This window comes from Mesoplodon mirus (assembly GCF_964341445.2).
Source record: "Mesoplodon mirus genome assembly, chromosome: 9".
In the NCBI taxonomy this organism is placed as follows: domain Eukaryota; kingdom Metazoa; phylum Chordata; class Mammalia; order Artiodactyla; family Ziphiidae; genus Mesoplodon; species Mesoplodon mirus.
The window spans coordinates 61329355-61343864 of NC_138985.1; the positions used below are offsets into that span (position 1 = coordinate 61329355).

Here is a 14510-nt window from a genome sequence, read left to right on the forward strand (position 1 = left end):
TATTGGCTTTGAGGGTTGGAAAAGATATTGAAATGAAATGTCAGAGCAAAAAAAAAATTTTTTTTAATACCTGTATGTATTTTCAGAATTTTTTTCCTCCAAATGGCCAGGTATAACTTTTCCAAGAAAGAGTGTATAAAGATTAAAACATAGGGCTTCCCTGGTGGCACAGTGGTTGAGAGTCCGCCTGCCGATGCAGGGGACACGGGTTCATGCCCCGGTCCGGGAAGATCCCACATGCCGCGGAGTGGCTGGGCCCGTGAGCCATGGCCGAGCCTGCGCATTCGGAGCCTGTGCTCCGCAGCGGGAGAGGCCACAACAAAGATTAAAGCATAGATTTATCTTGTATTATCTCTAAATTTATCTTATATTACTACTTCATGTTACCCTGTGTTTTACTTGCATGGCACATATTATATTTTTAAGATTTCTCCCTCTCTCCCTCCCTCCCTTAGCCTTTTCCTCCTTCTATAAATAGTTATAAGCAGCTTCCACATTTCAGAAACTGTGCTAGGTGTGGGGAACGCATTGTCCTGACTTCAAGTACCTATGAATCTGGCATGAGATGTGGGTAATACAGATAACATGCTACAAAATGCTTCATGAATGCTGAGAGGTGTGCTCTGGAACTATATAGAGGGGGACAGAATGGTATGGGGAGGAGGGATGGGAATCTGGGACAGCTTCTGAAAGAAGTGATCTTCAAGCAGAGGTGAGACTGAGTAGGATTTGCGAGGTGAACTGAAGGGTTGAGAGATGGAGCAAAGGAAGTAGCACGTGTGAAGTCCCGGAGATGAGAGAAAACATGGCATTTAAGGACTGGTGAGACATTCAGTAGGTTGGAGAAGATAGTTCAGAGGATAGTAGCTACAGATGATGCTGATAAGGTAAGTAGAGGTCAAATCATGAATAATAATAATGATGATAATAACAATAATGGTGATAGCTAAAACTTATTAGACAAAGTCTATTTCTAGGTACAGCTGTAAGCACTAAATGAATTTACTAACTGAATTCTATGAGGTAGATACTATTATTAACCCCATTTTACAGAGGGCCTTGTATACTATGCTAATGATCATCAGAAGCTATTGAATGGTCTGAGAGACTGGATATAAAAAGAGACAAAGGCCAGACTATATCTAGCAACAGAATTCTGTCCTACAACCTCTGTAGCAGCCAACCTGGGGAGTCAAACCACAACTTCTGGAGCAATTGGCTCAGAAAAGTCAGTATCTGGTCAATGATTCCAGATTCCCTATTTTTTACCCCAATTTGTCACTCAGAGCCAACCAGAAAAAGACAAGTATGCTTCCCAAATCAATCACACAGGTTGCCTTGCTTCTAGCTAGCTCACTTCCAGCTTCCCCAAGGCAACAACCTCCAACCAGAGCAAATCAGAAGCCTCCCTTTTATTCACTGTAAAGCTCCCCTGCCTGCCTTGGGAGTCTCTGCTAAATGTAAGCAATGCTGGCAGATTCTCTTTCTATAGCAAGCTCTGAACAGCAAGCCCCTGTTCATTCTCACTAGGGTGGTCTTCATTGATTTCCACAGGTTTTAACCAGGAATGTAACAATAAAAAAGATAATTCTGTCTGCTGAGTAGAGACTGAACTGGAAAGATCTAGACTGGAGGTGGGAGACCAGTCTGTGACTTCAGGCCTTGACTAAGGAGGTGGCAATCGGGATACACAACAATGAATGGAATGAAAAGCATCAAGGAGGCAGAATCAGCAGGACCTAATGAGTGATTTGATTTTGTGGGAAAGAGAAGGAAAAGGTAAGGAGGACGGACAGGCTTGAGGAATTACATAAGTGGTTGGCACCCTTTGCTGAGGCAGGGATGCTGGAGGAAGAAGCTTGTGTTGAGGCTGGAGATGAGTTAAATTTGGGGCAGAGATTTCTAAGTCACAGGCGTAAAGTAATAACTGGAACAGTCTGGGCAAATGAGATCACACAGGCAGGGTGTAGAAGAGAGAACATACGGATGTAAAAATAAAAATAATTGCTGTTATTATCATCATAAGATGTTTATGGAGAAATTGTAAAAACATTTAACAAAACCTTTTAAGATCAAAAGCTTAATAAACTGCTTTGAAGAAAACTAGACCTCCACTTACGTCAAGTTATAGAATGAACTTATTTTCCCACTTTACCAAGGAACATTTCAAAGGCGGAAAGTCCTGCTCCTTTGATACTTAGTTATAGGGAAAGGATCTAACATTTATTGTGGTCCATTTATGTGTCTGGTACTTTATATCTTAATTAATCCTCAAATATACCATATGAAGATAGATTATCCCTGTTGTTGAAACTGAGGCCCTGATAGCTAACTTGTTAAGGTCACATAGCTAGTATATGGGCTAGCAGGGTTGTCTGATGAAGAAACACTGGTTCTTTGCACCTTCATTCTCTGCCTGACTTCTCAGCTGACCACAGAGGCTACTTCCAGCAATTACTCCAAAGCAGGGGTAGGCAATTTAAGGACATAGTCCATGGCAGTATTACAGATAGTGGCAGAATATTTCATCAACTAGCAGATTGTGCAGGTTCTCAGAGGGAAAGCAAATTTGGGCAAGGAAGCTCAGCCATGATACTACGCAAGTGAAAAAAAAACCAAACTAATCGCAATCATATTTATTCTACAAAGATTACTATGTGCCTCCGTTGTGTCACTGTTCTAAGTGCTGAAGATATGGCATTGAATAAACAAACAAAATCTCCTGCTTTTATAAAGAATTGATGTGCTTTGGGGGAGACAATAAGTTATATAGTGTATTGCAAGATAATGCTCTGGAGAAACGGGAGTAGAAAGTGCTAGGATGCTTAAGCAGTGGTCGGCAAAAGACTCACAGAGTGGGTAAAATTTCAGCAAAGTCTTGAAGGAGGTAAGGGAACAAGCCATGGATAAGAAGGGGAAAACGTCCAGGCAGTGGGCATAGCAAGTGCAGAGGCCCTTAGGCAGGGTACACCTGGCATGGTTGAGGAGATGCTAGGAGGCCAGTGTGGCTGGAACACAGAAGGCTTTATCAGCTACTAATGAGGACTTAAATTTCTACTCTGAACTCAGAGTTGAGAGGGGAGGGACACGCAAGTATTAAGATATATGTTCTACACTTAAGGAGAGGGAGAGACAAAACAAGACAAATGAAATAGTAACAAACATAAAACAACCGATAATTAGGTGAGAAACTATGAGACTCAGACCAAGGACTACACCCATTTATGAGAAGAAGGTCTGTGAGAGTGAAAATGAATGGGAAGTGTGTCCTATTGGGGTGTTACTTTATGGTGGAGAGGTAGGATCTGGAGGTAGGATCTGAAGGTAGGGTAAGATTTAAATTCAGAAAAGAGGGGAGGGCATTCATTCAATACATATTTAATATCCCCTCCTGTGTACCAGGTGTTGTGCTGGGTGCTACTGGGGGATAATAGGGGCCACTACAGAGAAAAACAACAGAGAAGGTTTCTGCCCTCACGGAGGTGGCACTAAGCAGAGTACATGGTACAGATAAAGTACAGACTCTACATTGGGAAATCTTGCAAACAGGACAAGAAGTGGACCTGAGGCACTTTGAGGATGGCAGACACCTTAGATACCATCTAGTTCAGTGGTTCTGAGGCTAAAAATCACTTAAAGGATTATGATTAAGTAAATCTAGGGAAGGACCCAGCTATGTACAGGTTTTTTTTTTTTAAAGTTCCTCAGATGACTGTGATGGTCACCCAAGTTTGGGGAACACTCATCTAGTACAGGCTTGTTTTACAGAAAAGGGACCAGGTTTAGAGAGTTGAGTGATCTGGTCAATGTAATGATATTAAGTGAGGGAAGCAATAAGGAGCTACTGGGCTTCCCTGGTGGCGCAGTGGTTGAGAGTCCGCCTGCCAATGCAGGGGACACAGGTTCGTGCCCCGGTCCAGGAAGATCCCACATGCCGCGGAGCGGCTGGGCCTGTGAGCCATGGCCGCCGAGCCTGCGCGTCCAGAGCCTGTGCTCCGCAACGGGAGAGGCCACAACAGTGAGAGGCCTGCATACCACAAAAAAAATAATAATAATAAAAAAATAAGGAGCTACTGCAGAAGCCTGAAAGAAAGAGCAGGTGGGACTCAGAGGTAGCAAGGAGGATGGTAAAGTGGTGTTCATGGAGAATGGAGTGGGAAGAGAGGAAGAGGTGAAACCCAAAGGATGTGACAGTAATCCAGGACTGACTGAGGCACTGTGGTGACAGCAAAGGAGAGCAAGTAGTTCTTTTAAAGCCCCATTTGGTACCATATCATCTGACCTGGCAGGGGGAGGGTTGGAATTTTTATTGTTGTTGTTATTGTTTACTTTGTTTTATAATCTGAGTCCATGTAAAACCATCTCCTATGGCTTTCCAGGAGTTAGCTGCTGTGAAACCGTCACACTGTACATACCATACTGCAGCTATGATACACTAAGTGTTGCTACTCTGAGTGGAAAATGGAGTCCTTCAACCAGTAGCAATGGCATCAGCTGAAAACCTGATAGAAAAGCAGAATCCAGGGCTCCACCCAGACCTACAGAATCAGAATCTATATAGTTTAATAAGTTCCCCAGGTGCTCCAAATGCACATTAAATTTTGAATAATCACTGCTCCAAAGGGCTTCTGATTCTTTATAATAAGAGGAACAACATTAAAATAAATAGGAAATAGATAAAGGGTGAACAATTTGTGATTTCTCAAGCATGTGATGAAGCTGGCTTAATGGGTTGAGGTAGACTCCACAGTCTCACTTTTAGCTACTAGGATATACTGTACTGTCACTGTAGGAAGAGGAGGAGGCTGCAAATATAGAAAGGTTTGAAAAGATTGGAAGCATTTAGAGTTCCAAGGCAGAGATCTATAAAGGTTATCATTTTAAGTGGCAAAGAGCACCAGACTCCACTCCCAGTAAAGAAACTGAGTAACTCTCGGTTAACTTCTCAGGGCCTTAGGGTCCTCATTTGCAAAAACAACCACAGACAAAACCCAGGAAAGCTAAGAGACCATTTCTCCCAGCTCTAAGATGTCTTTTTTCAATTTCATTTCTTTTGGTAGAAACTGCCTTTTTCTTCAGTACTATAAAAAATGTTAATATCCCTAGAAGCAGTTATTAACAGGGTAGGAACTTTGATGAATACAAACCGATTTCTTCCTGGAGGAGAAACCTAGGCCCTGTAAGAAGAGGCAGTAATGAAAGAGGAAAAGAAAGGGAAGGGAGAAAATAAACACACATATACACAGGTATACTTGTTCTGCATTATTTGATACATTGTAGACTACTTTGGCAATGGCCTGTTAAAAGTATTTCCCCTTTTTTCTTCTTCTTTTTAACCCACTCTTGCCTGCCTCCTATAACCTTGAGACCCCCATCCCTTCTTTTTTTTAAATACCAAGTAAAGGAAGAATGACAGCCATCAGATACCAAATTCACCTACTTGTCAGTTTTGCCCCATGCCTGGGAGAACAGCAGTAGTGTTGAGCCCCCTTGCAGCCTTGGGAGTGAAGGGACAGCTGTTGTTCCTCAAAATTATCTGCACCTGGATTGGAATACTTCCACAAACCCGATTAGGTAAATTCCCCTAACACCTGCTCCTTCTCATGCAGAAGTGTTGTTTCTCTGTGGGTTGAATGTCTGGCCATCTTCAGAGAGCACAACCCTACTCCCACCATAGAAGTCCCCAGTCAACTAGCCTCTCCTAAGGAACTCTCCAAGCCTCCAGGATGTGGACGCAGGAGACGAGGTTCCTGACGCAGCCTGAGACTTGTGAAGCCTCAGCAGGAATTCCCATAGTAGCTCCACGCCATCAGCGTGAGGAGGTAGAGCAAATTTCCTCCATAGAATTCACGTTAATTTAGGGCTTGATCATGGATCTCTGGGGAAGATCAATGGAACCCCAGTATGAAACAAACGCCTTGGAGTTTCTAAACACCCTCGCTACGAATGGAGATCCAAGCCAGGGTTCTGAAGTGAAATTTCTCAACAGAAATTCGAAAGAACTAGTTTTGTATGACAAAGAGTAAACTAAAAACCAAATACAAGCACAATAAATCAATTCTATTCGATCCCAATTCTCTCCGACGCACTCCTAACCAGCTTCCAATTTCATATAAAAATGTTGCTAAATTTCTAATTTTAATAGTATTTTCCTCCCCTCCAGGTGCAGGTTTTGGTAGCAGCAAATTTAAACACGGGAGGATTTACCCCTACATCAAGAACATCACACGATAACAGCGATCTACATATAAAAGCCCAGCGCAAACAAAGGGGTTATCAAATCCAAGTTTTCGCTAAGAATGTTTCCCTCCCTCTCAGGCCCTTCGTGGGATCACACTTTTCGAAGAAAAGCCGCCAAACCTTGCCTACTCAGTTTACTGGGACGCTCCGGGAGGACCTCGAGACACGAGTTCCCAGACAGGTTGGTCGACGACAGCCAACTCCCCTCGCAGGCGGCGCAGTTGTCAAAGGGATCAGCTTTGAGCTTTGAACCACAGTCCCCCGGGCTCCCTTGGTTTCCCCTCGGGCCCCCGTTTCCTCCCTTGCTGCCCCCAGGCATCATCTCCGCCCCCAGATCTCAACCCCCGCCCCCGCCTTCACACCCTCCAAAGCACAGACACCTGGCCATACCTGCGCTTCCTCGTCCTCCGTCACCACCCCGACTACAGGGATTTGGCGAGGGCTGCTGGACTTGATCTTGCTACCGGGTGGCCGGGCCTGGGCCGTCGCCGTAGCCTCCGCTGTAGACATGGCTGTGGAGGCGGAGTGAGGGATGGGGGGTGTCCTCCTGTCCTACACTGTGCCCGCAGCCGCGAGACTGCAAGAGGCCCTGTCACCGAGAAGTGAAAGCCACCTGAGAGCCACTAGAGTCGCGAAAGGTCCCGAGGGTCCAGCCGTGGACTCGGCCACCGCGACGCCACCCGCATCCCGCGGAGGCAGCCCACCAGCGCACCTAGCAGCCTGCTTGCCGGCAGGTTGTTAACAAACCAATGCGTTGCTAGGGGCGGGGCCAGAGGCTGCTGAAGTACCAGCACCTACGGAAGCCCGAGGATCCAAACTACCCCAAACTCTTATCTGAACCTCTAAACTTGGAGGGGCTGGGTTTGCTTGCGTACCAAAGGAAAGCGGGGGAAGACCTCGGTATGTAACAGTGGAGTGTTACCTTGGCGACATGTGCGTCTCAGTCTTTGTAGTTTGCGCTGGGCCTTCTTGAAACAAGCATGGGCGGGTGGAGGGATGAGGGCTGGATGTGGGATGCAGGAATGATGGATGATGAACTGATAATGTTGGAAGCTGAAGCAGTTTATCTCACCCCGGAGAAGTGACTAGTGTCACCTACATTCCCCAGCCTTTTATCTCTTATGTACTTTAGTGGCTCTCCCAGACAATTAAATAACCACCAAGGCATTGTACACAATGTTAGAAGGCTTTCGAGTCAAATTATTGAATCTAGAGCAAGTAAACCCCTGGAAGCCCCATTTTTCTCATAATTTTTTCACTTTTTTCATCAATAGGATTGCCGTGAGAGGACACGATGAAATGATAGTTTTGTAAAGTGGTACTTGGCACATAATAAGCAAGATGATCTGAATGGCATTTCTAGCCCTACAAATAAAAAGAAATGGAAAACCTAGATTGGGCTTGGCAGCACTTGATGTGAATCACAGCCAAAGAAACCAAGTTTCTTTGAAAGAGTACTGAGCACTTCCAATCCCTATTTATTCAATTCTATTCATTCTTCGGCTTTCCTCAACTGCCCTAACTGAGGTCACCAACACTTGTGGTAAAATTTTGTGGACACTTTCTTGTCCTCATTTTGGTGTACTTGTCTGTAGTATTTTACGCTATTGACCACTCACCCTTTCTTGAAACTCCCTAGCTCGGACTTCAGCATTCTTTTTGTTTTTGTTTTTTTATCTTTACAGCTACTCATTGGTGCTTTTAGAGCTCCTCTCAGGCCTTACACCTAGAAGTAGTTCAGTAGGTCTAAGGTTGCTATTAACCCGAGAAAGTGCAAAGGGTGTGTCAAGTGTATTATTAACATAACCTTAATTGCTGTTGTACATTCCAAGTATACTACATCAAGAGGAGACTGAAACCACTTGGATAAACACAGTGGAGTCCTGTGAGAACAGCACCCAAGCCTAAGATGGTGGTGGGAAAGCTGATAATCTGATGATTTGCTATCCTTTGTGTGCTCATCTGGCATCTCAAGATGAGGAAGGACAAAGAGGAGGGATTGCCAAGGAAAATTTCCCACTTAAAGTGGAGCTTGCCTAGGAGATATCAACTGACTTTTGTGATTCAGCGCAGTAGACTGAAGCTGATAAGGGTCCATAAATCTCAATGGCCCTGAGAAGTCAGACTCTCCTCACTGGACTTGACTAAAGACATTTCCCCAACGAATGAACAACAGGATTTTTGTTTTATTTTAACCAACTGTGTACCGACCTATAGATTCATTCTGTCCCATATCCAGAGCACGAGTTTCCCATCCTTAATTAACATGACTCCCATGAACTCCCCCTTTCTAGCACTTAAAAACTTTTGACTTTTCCCCATCAGTGAAATTCTTCATAGAATGGGCTCCCTTACCAGGAAGTTAATAGATCTAACTTTGTAATTTTTATCAGCTCTAATGGTTTTTGTTTTATCTTTTGACAGGTGAAAAGCAGCCAGAATGGAAGTCCTCAAACACCCCACACTCAAGCCGTCTGGACTGAATTACTTGCAGTTTTTCACAGGTGCCAAACTTCCTCTTGCATTACCTTTGCATATGTTGTACATGTGACTGTCTTCTGATGTCTAACTCCTTATAAGACTCAGCTCCTGTGACCTTTTCTAGGAAACCTTCTTTACATGCTCTGCTATGTTAGGTGCCACTTTGTCTGTCATTCTGGTTTTGTACTGACCGCATATTTGACCGGTGTTTACTGGCTCAGCAGACTTCCTACTAGACTGAGATTTTTTTAAAGCAAGAAGAGTCACATACCCAGGCTTACATCCCAAGCCCTCAGCATAGTGTCTAGAGTAGTGTTTCTCAAAACTTAGTATGCACCAGAATCATCTGGAAAGCTAATTAAAAGACTCCTGAGCCCCACCTTCAGAGTCTGCTTCAGTAAGTCCGGGTGGGGTTCATGGGTTTGCATTTACAGTTGACCCTGGAAGAGTACAGGTTTGAACTGCAGGGGTCCACTTATACGCAGTTTTTTTTCAATAAATACAGACTACAGTCCCACACAATCTGGTGGGTTTAATCCATAGATATGGAACCTTGGATACAGAGGGCCAACTGTAATGTTACACCTGGATTTTTGACGGAGTCAGGGTCGACACCCCAACCCCACGTTGTTCATGGGTCAGCTGTATAACGAGTTCCTGAGTGATGCTGGTGCTTCTGGTCTGGCAACCTGGGACCTCCTGGTCTAGATCATACTAGGTACTCAATAAACGTTCATTAAAGATTTCAAGGATTACTTTTTTATTTGACTTGAAACCAAATTAAAGCATTTCATAAGTTTACCCAGAGTAAGGTACACACTAAGTCCTTGCTACTCAGAGTGAGGTCCTTGAACTACCTACACAGCTATTACATAGGGACTTGTTAGGAACACGGAAGTTCTGGCCCTGTGCTGGACCTACTAAATTAGAATCTCCATTTTAACAAGATTCCCAGGTAATTAGTATACACGTTAAAAGTTGAGAAGCACTGTTCTGGTGTGTGTTGTATATTTTCATTAGTATTGTTTTGGCAGTCACTGTAAAATTGGCTTTTACTAAATATTCCATTTGTGAATTTTCCATGTCCTTTGTTTTCTTACTGATGATAATGTTGAGTGTATTTATTTGTTTTTCTTCTTGTTAAATGCACCAAGCTTAAGCTTTTTAAAAGCTTTACCTGTTTAAATTAGCTAATGGTTTTAGGTTTAATCATTATTCATTGATCCTTCTTTGCTATCGATTTTTGAAGGCTATAAGTTAAGAGCACAAGAGACATTACGACACCACAACACAGAAGGAGGTAGGGGTAAAATGGCTAACTATTGAATTGGTAAATTATTTCAGCAAAAATATAAATTAATAGTAGAGAAATGTATGAGAGATGAATTATACACAGAGAATAGAAATGCTTCAAACTGGTAATGGTTCAGCAGAATTTAACATTTCTGTTAAATTACAAATTACAATTTCTTAAAAGCTGCTGTAGACTTAAAGATCAACTACAAGTTTTAGTAATTTATTGACCTGTGCACCACTTTGTTACTTTTAAAAGTAACAAAGAAAACTAAATATATTTTTAACATAATGTTAAGAAATAATATTCTTCTTCTGATTTTTTCCTGATACTTGTTTGCACCCTGCCTAATTAGCAATATTTAGTACAATTATAATTATTCAGTAGCATGAATTAAGAGTGTTTCTAGGGGCTTCCCTGGTGGTGCAGTGGTTGAGAGTCCGCCTGCCGATGCAGGGAACACGGGTTTGTGCCCCGGTCCGGGAGGATCCCACATGCTGCGGAGCGGCTGGGCCCGTGAGCCATGGCCGCTGAGCCTGCGCGTCCGGAGCCTGTGCTCTGCAACGGGAGAGGCCACAACAGTGAGGCCCAAGTACCGCCAAAAAAAAAAAAAAAAAAGTGTTTCTAATTACTATTTTAGATCATATATGAATTTGGTAGTTGCTAACCTAATGCTAGGTGTCCTAAATGTTCAAGCAAATGTTATTCCTTTCTGAGTCAGAGTAATTTGTTTTAAACAGAAAAATTTTATAGCACATGTGAAATGTAATTAGAGTATAGTCTTACTAGGTTGGATGTAGGGGAATTATGTAACAGAAGAAATACATAAAAGCTGGAATTTAATCTACTTTAGTGTTTTAAAAAATCTTTGAGGGCCTCCCTGGTGGCACAGTGGTTGAGAGTCCGCCTGCCGATGCAGGGGACACGGGTTCATGCCCCAGTCTGGGAGGATCTCGCATGCTGGGGAGCGGCTGGGCCCATGGGCCACGGCCGCTGAGCCTGTGCGTCCGGAGCCTGTGCTCCGCAACGGGAGAGGCCACAGCAGTGAGAGGCCCACTTACAGCAAACAAACAAACAAACAAAAAAACAACTTTGAGGTTGATTGTTGCAGAAACAATGCATAAAAAAGAAACAAAAATAATTACCTCTTACTAACAGAATTATTAATGTAAATTTGATAATTAGTACCTGGAACAGAAAACAAAAGAACAGCCACCCCTGAAGTCAACCATTCTAATAAAAAAGTGTACTAATAATCCAAGTTGCAAGGTTTTGTTTTGTTTTGTTTTTGCGATACGCGGGGCTCTCACCGTTGCGGCTTCTCCCGTTGTGGAGCACAGGCTCCGGACGCGCAGGCTCAGCGGCCATGGCCCACGGGCCCAGCCGCTCCCCGGCATACGGGATCCTCCCAGACTGGGGCATGAACCCGTGTCCCCTGCATCCGCAGGCGGACTCTCAACCACTGCGCCACCAGGGAAGCCCGCAAGTTATTATTTTTTTAACATCTTTATTGGGGTATAATTGCTTTACAATGGTGTGTTCATTTCTGCTTTATAACAAAGTGAATCAGTTATACATATACATATGTCCCCATATCTCTTCCCTCTTGTGTCTCCCTCCCTCCCACCCTCCCTATCCCCCCCTCTAGGTGGTCACAAAGCACCAAGCTGATCTGCCTGTGCTATGCGGCTGCTTCACACTAGCTATCTATTCTACGTTTGGTAGTGTATATATGTCCATGCCTCTCTGTCACTTTCTGCAAGTGATTTTGAAATAGGAAGCTGCAGGAGCTATTCATGTTTAGTGAAGCAACTAAATAAATGGTAATAAATAAGATTAATTTTAAAAGAGCGGCTTTTATCTGATCAAAGCTTCAGTTTCACAACATAGTTCCAGTTCATAGTTCCATGAACTGAAAATATTCTTGAGCTTTTAGAACTAAAAACTATTTATTGTGTTTACATGGTGGGATGTTATAGTGAAGTACCCCCAGGAGAGAACAGTCTTTATTGTGGAGCAGGACTAATCAGACAAGCTTATTCCAGTGACATTAATTATTCAAGTTATGTAATTAACTTGACTTGTTCTGATTCCATGAACCGTGTTTTAGTTTTTGAAGGCTGTGGGAACAAATACCACAAACTGGGTGGCTTATGTAACAGAAATTTTATTTCCTCACAGTCTGGAAGCTAGAAGTCCAAGATCAAGGTGTCCAAGATTGGTTTCATTCTGAGACCTCTCTCCTTGGCTTCTCCCTTTGTCATCACATGGTCTTCCCTCTGTGTCTTAATCTCCTCTTCTTATAAGGATACCAGTCATGTTGGATTAGGGCCCACCTCTATGACCCCATTTTACCTTAATTACCTCTTTAAAGGCCCTTTCCCAACCCTCTCAGCCAGTCTGGATTTTGAGTCTGCAGGGCCCTGTGCCTGACTTTGTGAAAACCATCATTTATTTCATGTTTTATTTTCCAGTTGAAGAATCCACTACCAAAATTACTATGCTAGCCTAGGTTTCCTAGAGCCTGCCACAAACAACAAGAAACATTCACCTGCTGCCAGTTCATTGGGGGGCACTATCTCTGGGAAGCAGAAGGGAGGAAAAGATGGAAGTGAGGCAGGCAGTGGAGGAGGGTGTACAAATATAGGTGTTACTGAGCTGCCATAGCTTTTCAACAAGAGTGGTTAATTGCTCAGTCTTTTAGGATATTTTCATGGATCACTGCACTTTGGAACAGTCTATCTTGGGGAGATGAAGGGAGAATACTTTATCTACCAGCTTCCTCTCGTGCCACATCTCTTTGGTCAAAATTCACCCTCCAAGTAGGGTTGCCAGATTTAGAGGGGAAAAAAAAAGTCCCATGCAATATTTGTAACAGAATTATACTAAAAAAAGTTATTTGCTGTTTCTCTGCAATTCAAATTTGATTGAGTATCCTGTATTTTACCTGAACCCTACTCTCAGGACATTAACACCCACGCACTTCCAGGCAGCTGCAGGGGGAGCCATAGCCTCCACAGATCCTGTGCTCAGGCACAAAGGTCAGTTTCTTTTCCTCAGTACAGCAGTGTGGCAGGGGTGATGGTGGCGGCAGTGGCGCCGGCAGTGGCAGCAACAGCAGTGGCTCCACTCTGGGACCACAGGGCAGCTCCAGGCCACTGGCCAGGAGGAAAAGCAAGAAGTTGAGACAGTGATGGGGAGAGGCATGTGCAGGAAGATGCAGGCATGGCTGCACAGATGTGGGGTGATAAATAACATAATTTTCTGTAAAAATGAGGCAACATTCATTAAACTATCTCATTAGTGTCTGTAGGACCATGTTGCACAAGACACTAGGAATATAGTTGTAAGACAGATAGAGTTCCTGCTATCAGGAACTTACAGAACATAGCTTGAATATTGTGTTCAGTTCTGGTTTAAAGATACTTAATATGGCTTCCCTGGTGGCGCAGTGGTTAAGAATCCACCTGCCAATGCAGGGGACACGGGTTCAAGCCCTGGTCCGGGAACATTCCACATGCTGCGGAGCAATGAAGCCCGGCGCCGCAACTACTGAGCCTGTGCTTTAGAGCCTGCGAGCCACAACTACTGAGCCCGTGTGCCACAACTACTGAAGCCTGCACGCCTAGAGCCCGTGCTCCACAACAAGAGAAGCCGCCACAATGAGAAGCCTGCGCACCGCAACCAGAGAAAGCCCGCACACAGCAATGAAGACCCAACACAGCCAAAATTAAAATAAAATAAATAAATAAAAACAAAAGACACTTAATAAATGCTAGTGAAATGAAATACTTTTAAGAATACCATCTCATTAGATGGATGTTTTTCTAAATGTCTACTTTGGCAAAAACAGACAAAATTCCCCCCAAACCCAAAACTGTTACATGCAATTGCTTTCTGGATGCTTCTGAAAAGAAACAGAAAAGTATTAGATGGCTTCCACCAAATACTGGAATTATTATTCAGTAAGAAAGAAAAATCCATTTGTATATAACATTTCAAAAAAGAAGTTAAATCACATTAAACAGTACTTTTTTATTTAGATGTTTATAAGGCAGGTCTATGAGAATGATATAAAAACATGGCATAAAATTTGATAACGATATTTTAGAGATTACAGAGCTTTAGCAAATATCTATTACACAGTTATAAAGAAGACAGTATTTTCCAAGCAGATACAAAATACCCAATGAAAGGTCAAGGCAGGAAAATGAGTATAATTAATTAACAATGGAAAATCAATTCTAACGTGAATTGCACATTATCCTTTAAAAACTTTTAAAGGTAAGAATTATTGCAATCCAGTTTATTCAAACAGTGTTAAACGGCATCGTGATAAAGAACTGAAGGCCAGAATGGATTAGTTTTGATTTCATAAAAAGAAACCCAAATTTACAATGGTTTAAATACAGGAAAAGGCAGTTGAAGTAGTGAAGTAGTCAAGATCTTTTTAGTTTCTAACATGTCGTCCTTAGGCCTTGGTCTACTTGAATAT

At 43.1% G+C, this 14510-nt stretch overlaps 1 protein-coding gene across 1 annotated transcript in view; it reads right to left on the reverse strand.

The window, feature by feature from the left end:
* CFAP69 (cilia and flagella associated protein 69) overlaps positions 1-6916 on the reverse strand; it is a 71107-nt gene extending 64191 nt beyond the window's left edge. The window contains exon 1 of the mRNA XM_082631930.1: positions 6631-6916. Coding sequence (XP_082488056.1) covers positions 6631-6750 — 120 coding nt within the window. The 5' untranslated portion in view covers positions 6751-6916. The remainder of the gene's footprint in view (positions 1-6630) is intronic.
* Positions 6917-14510: the final 7594 nt, after the last annotated feature.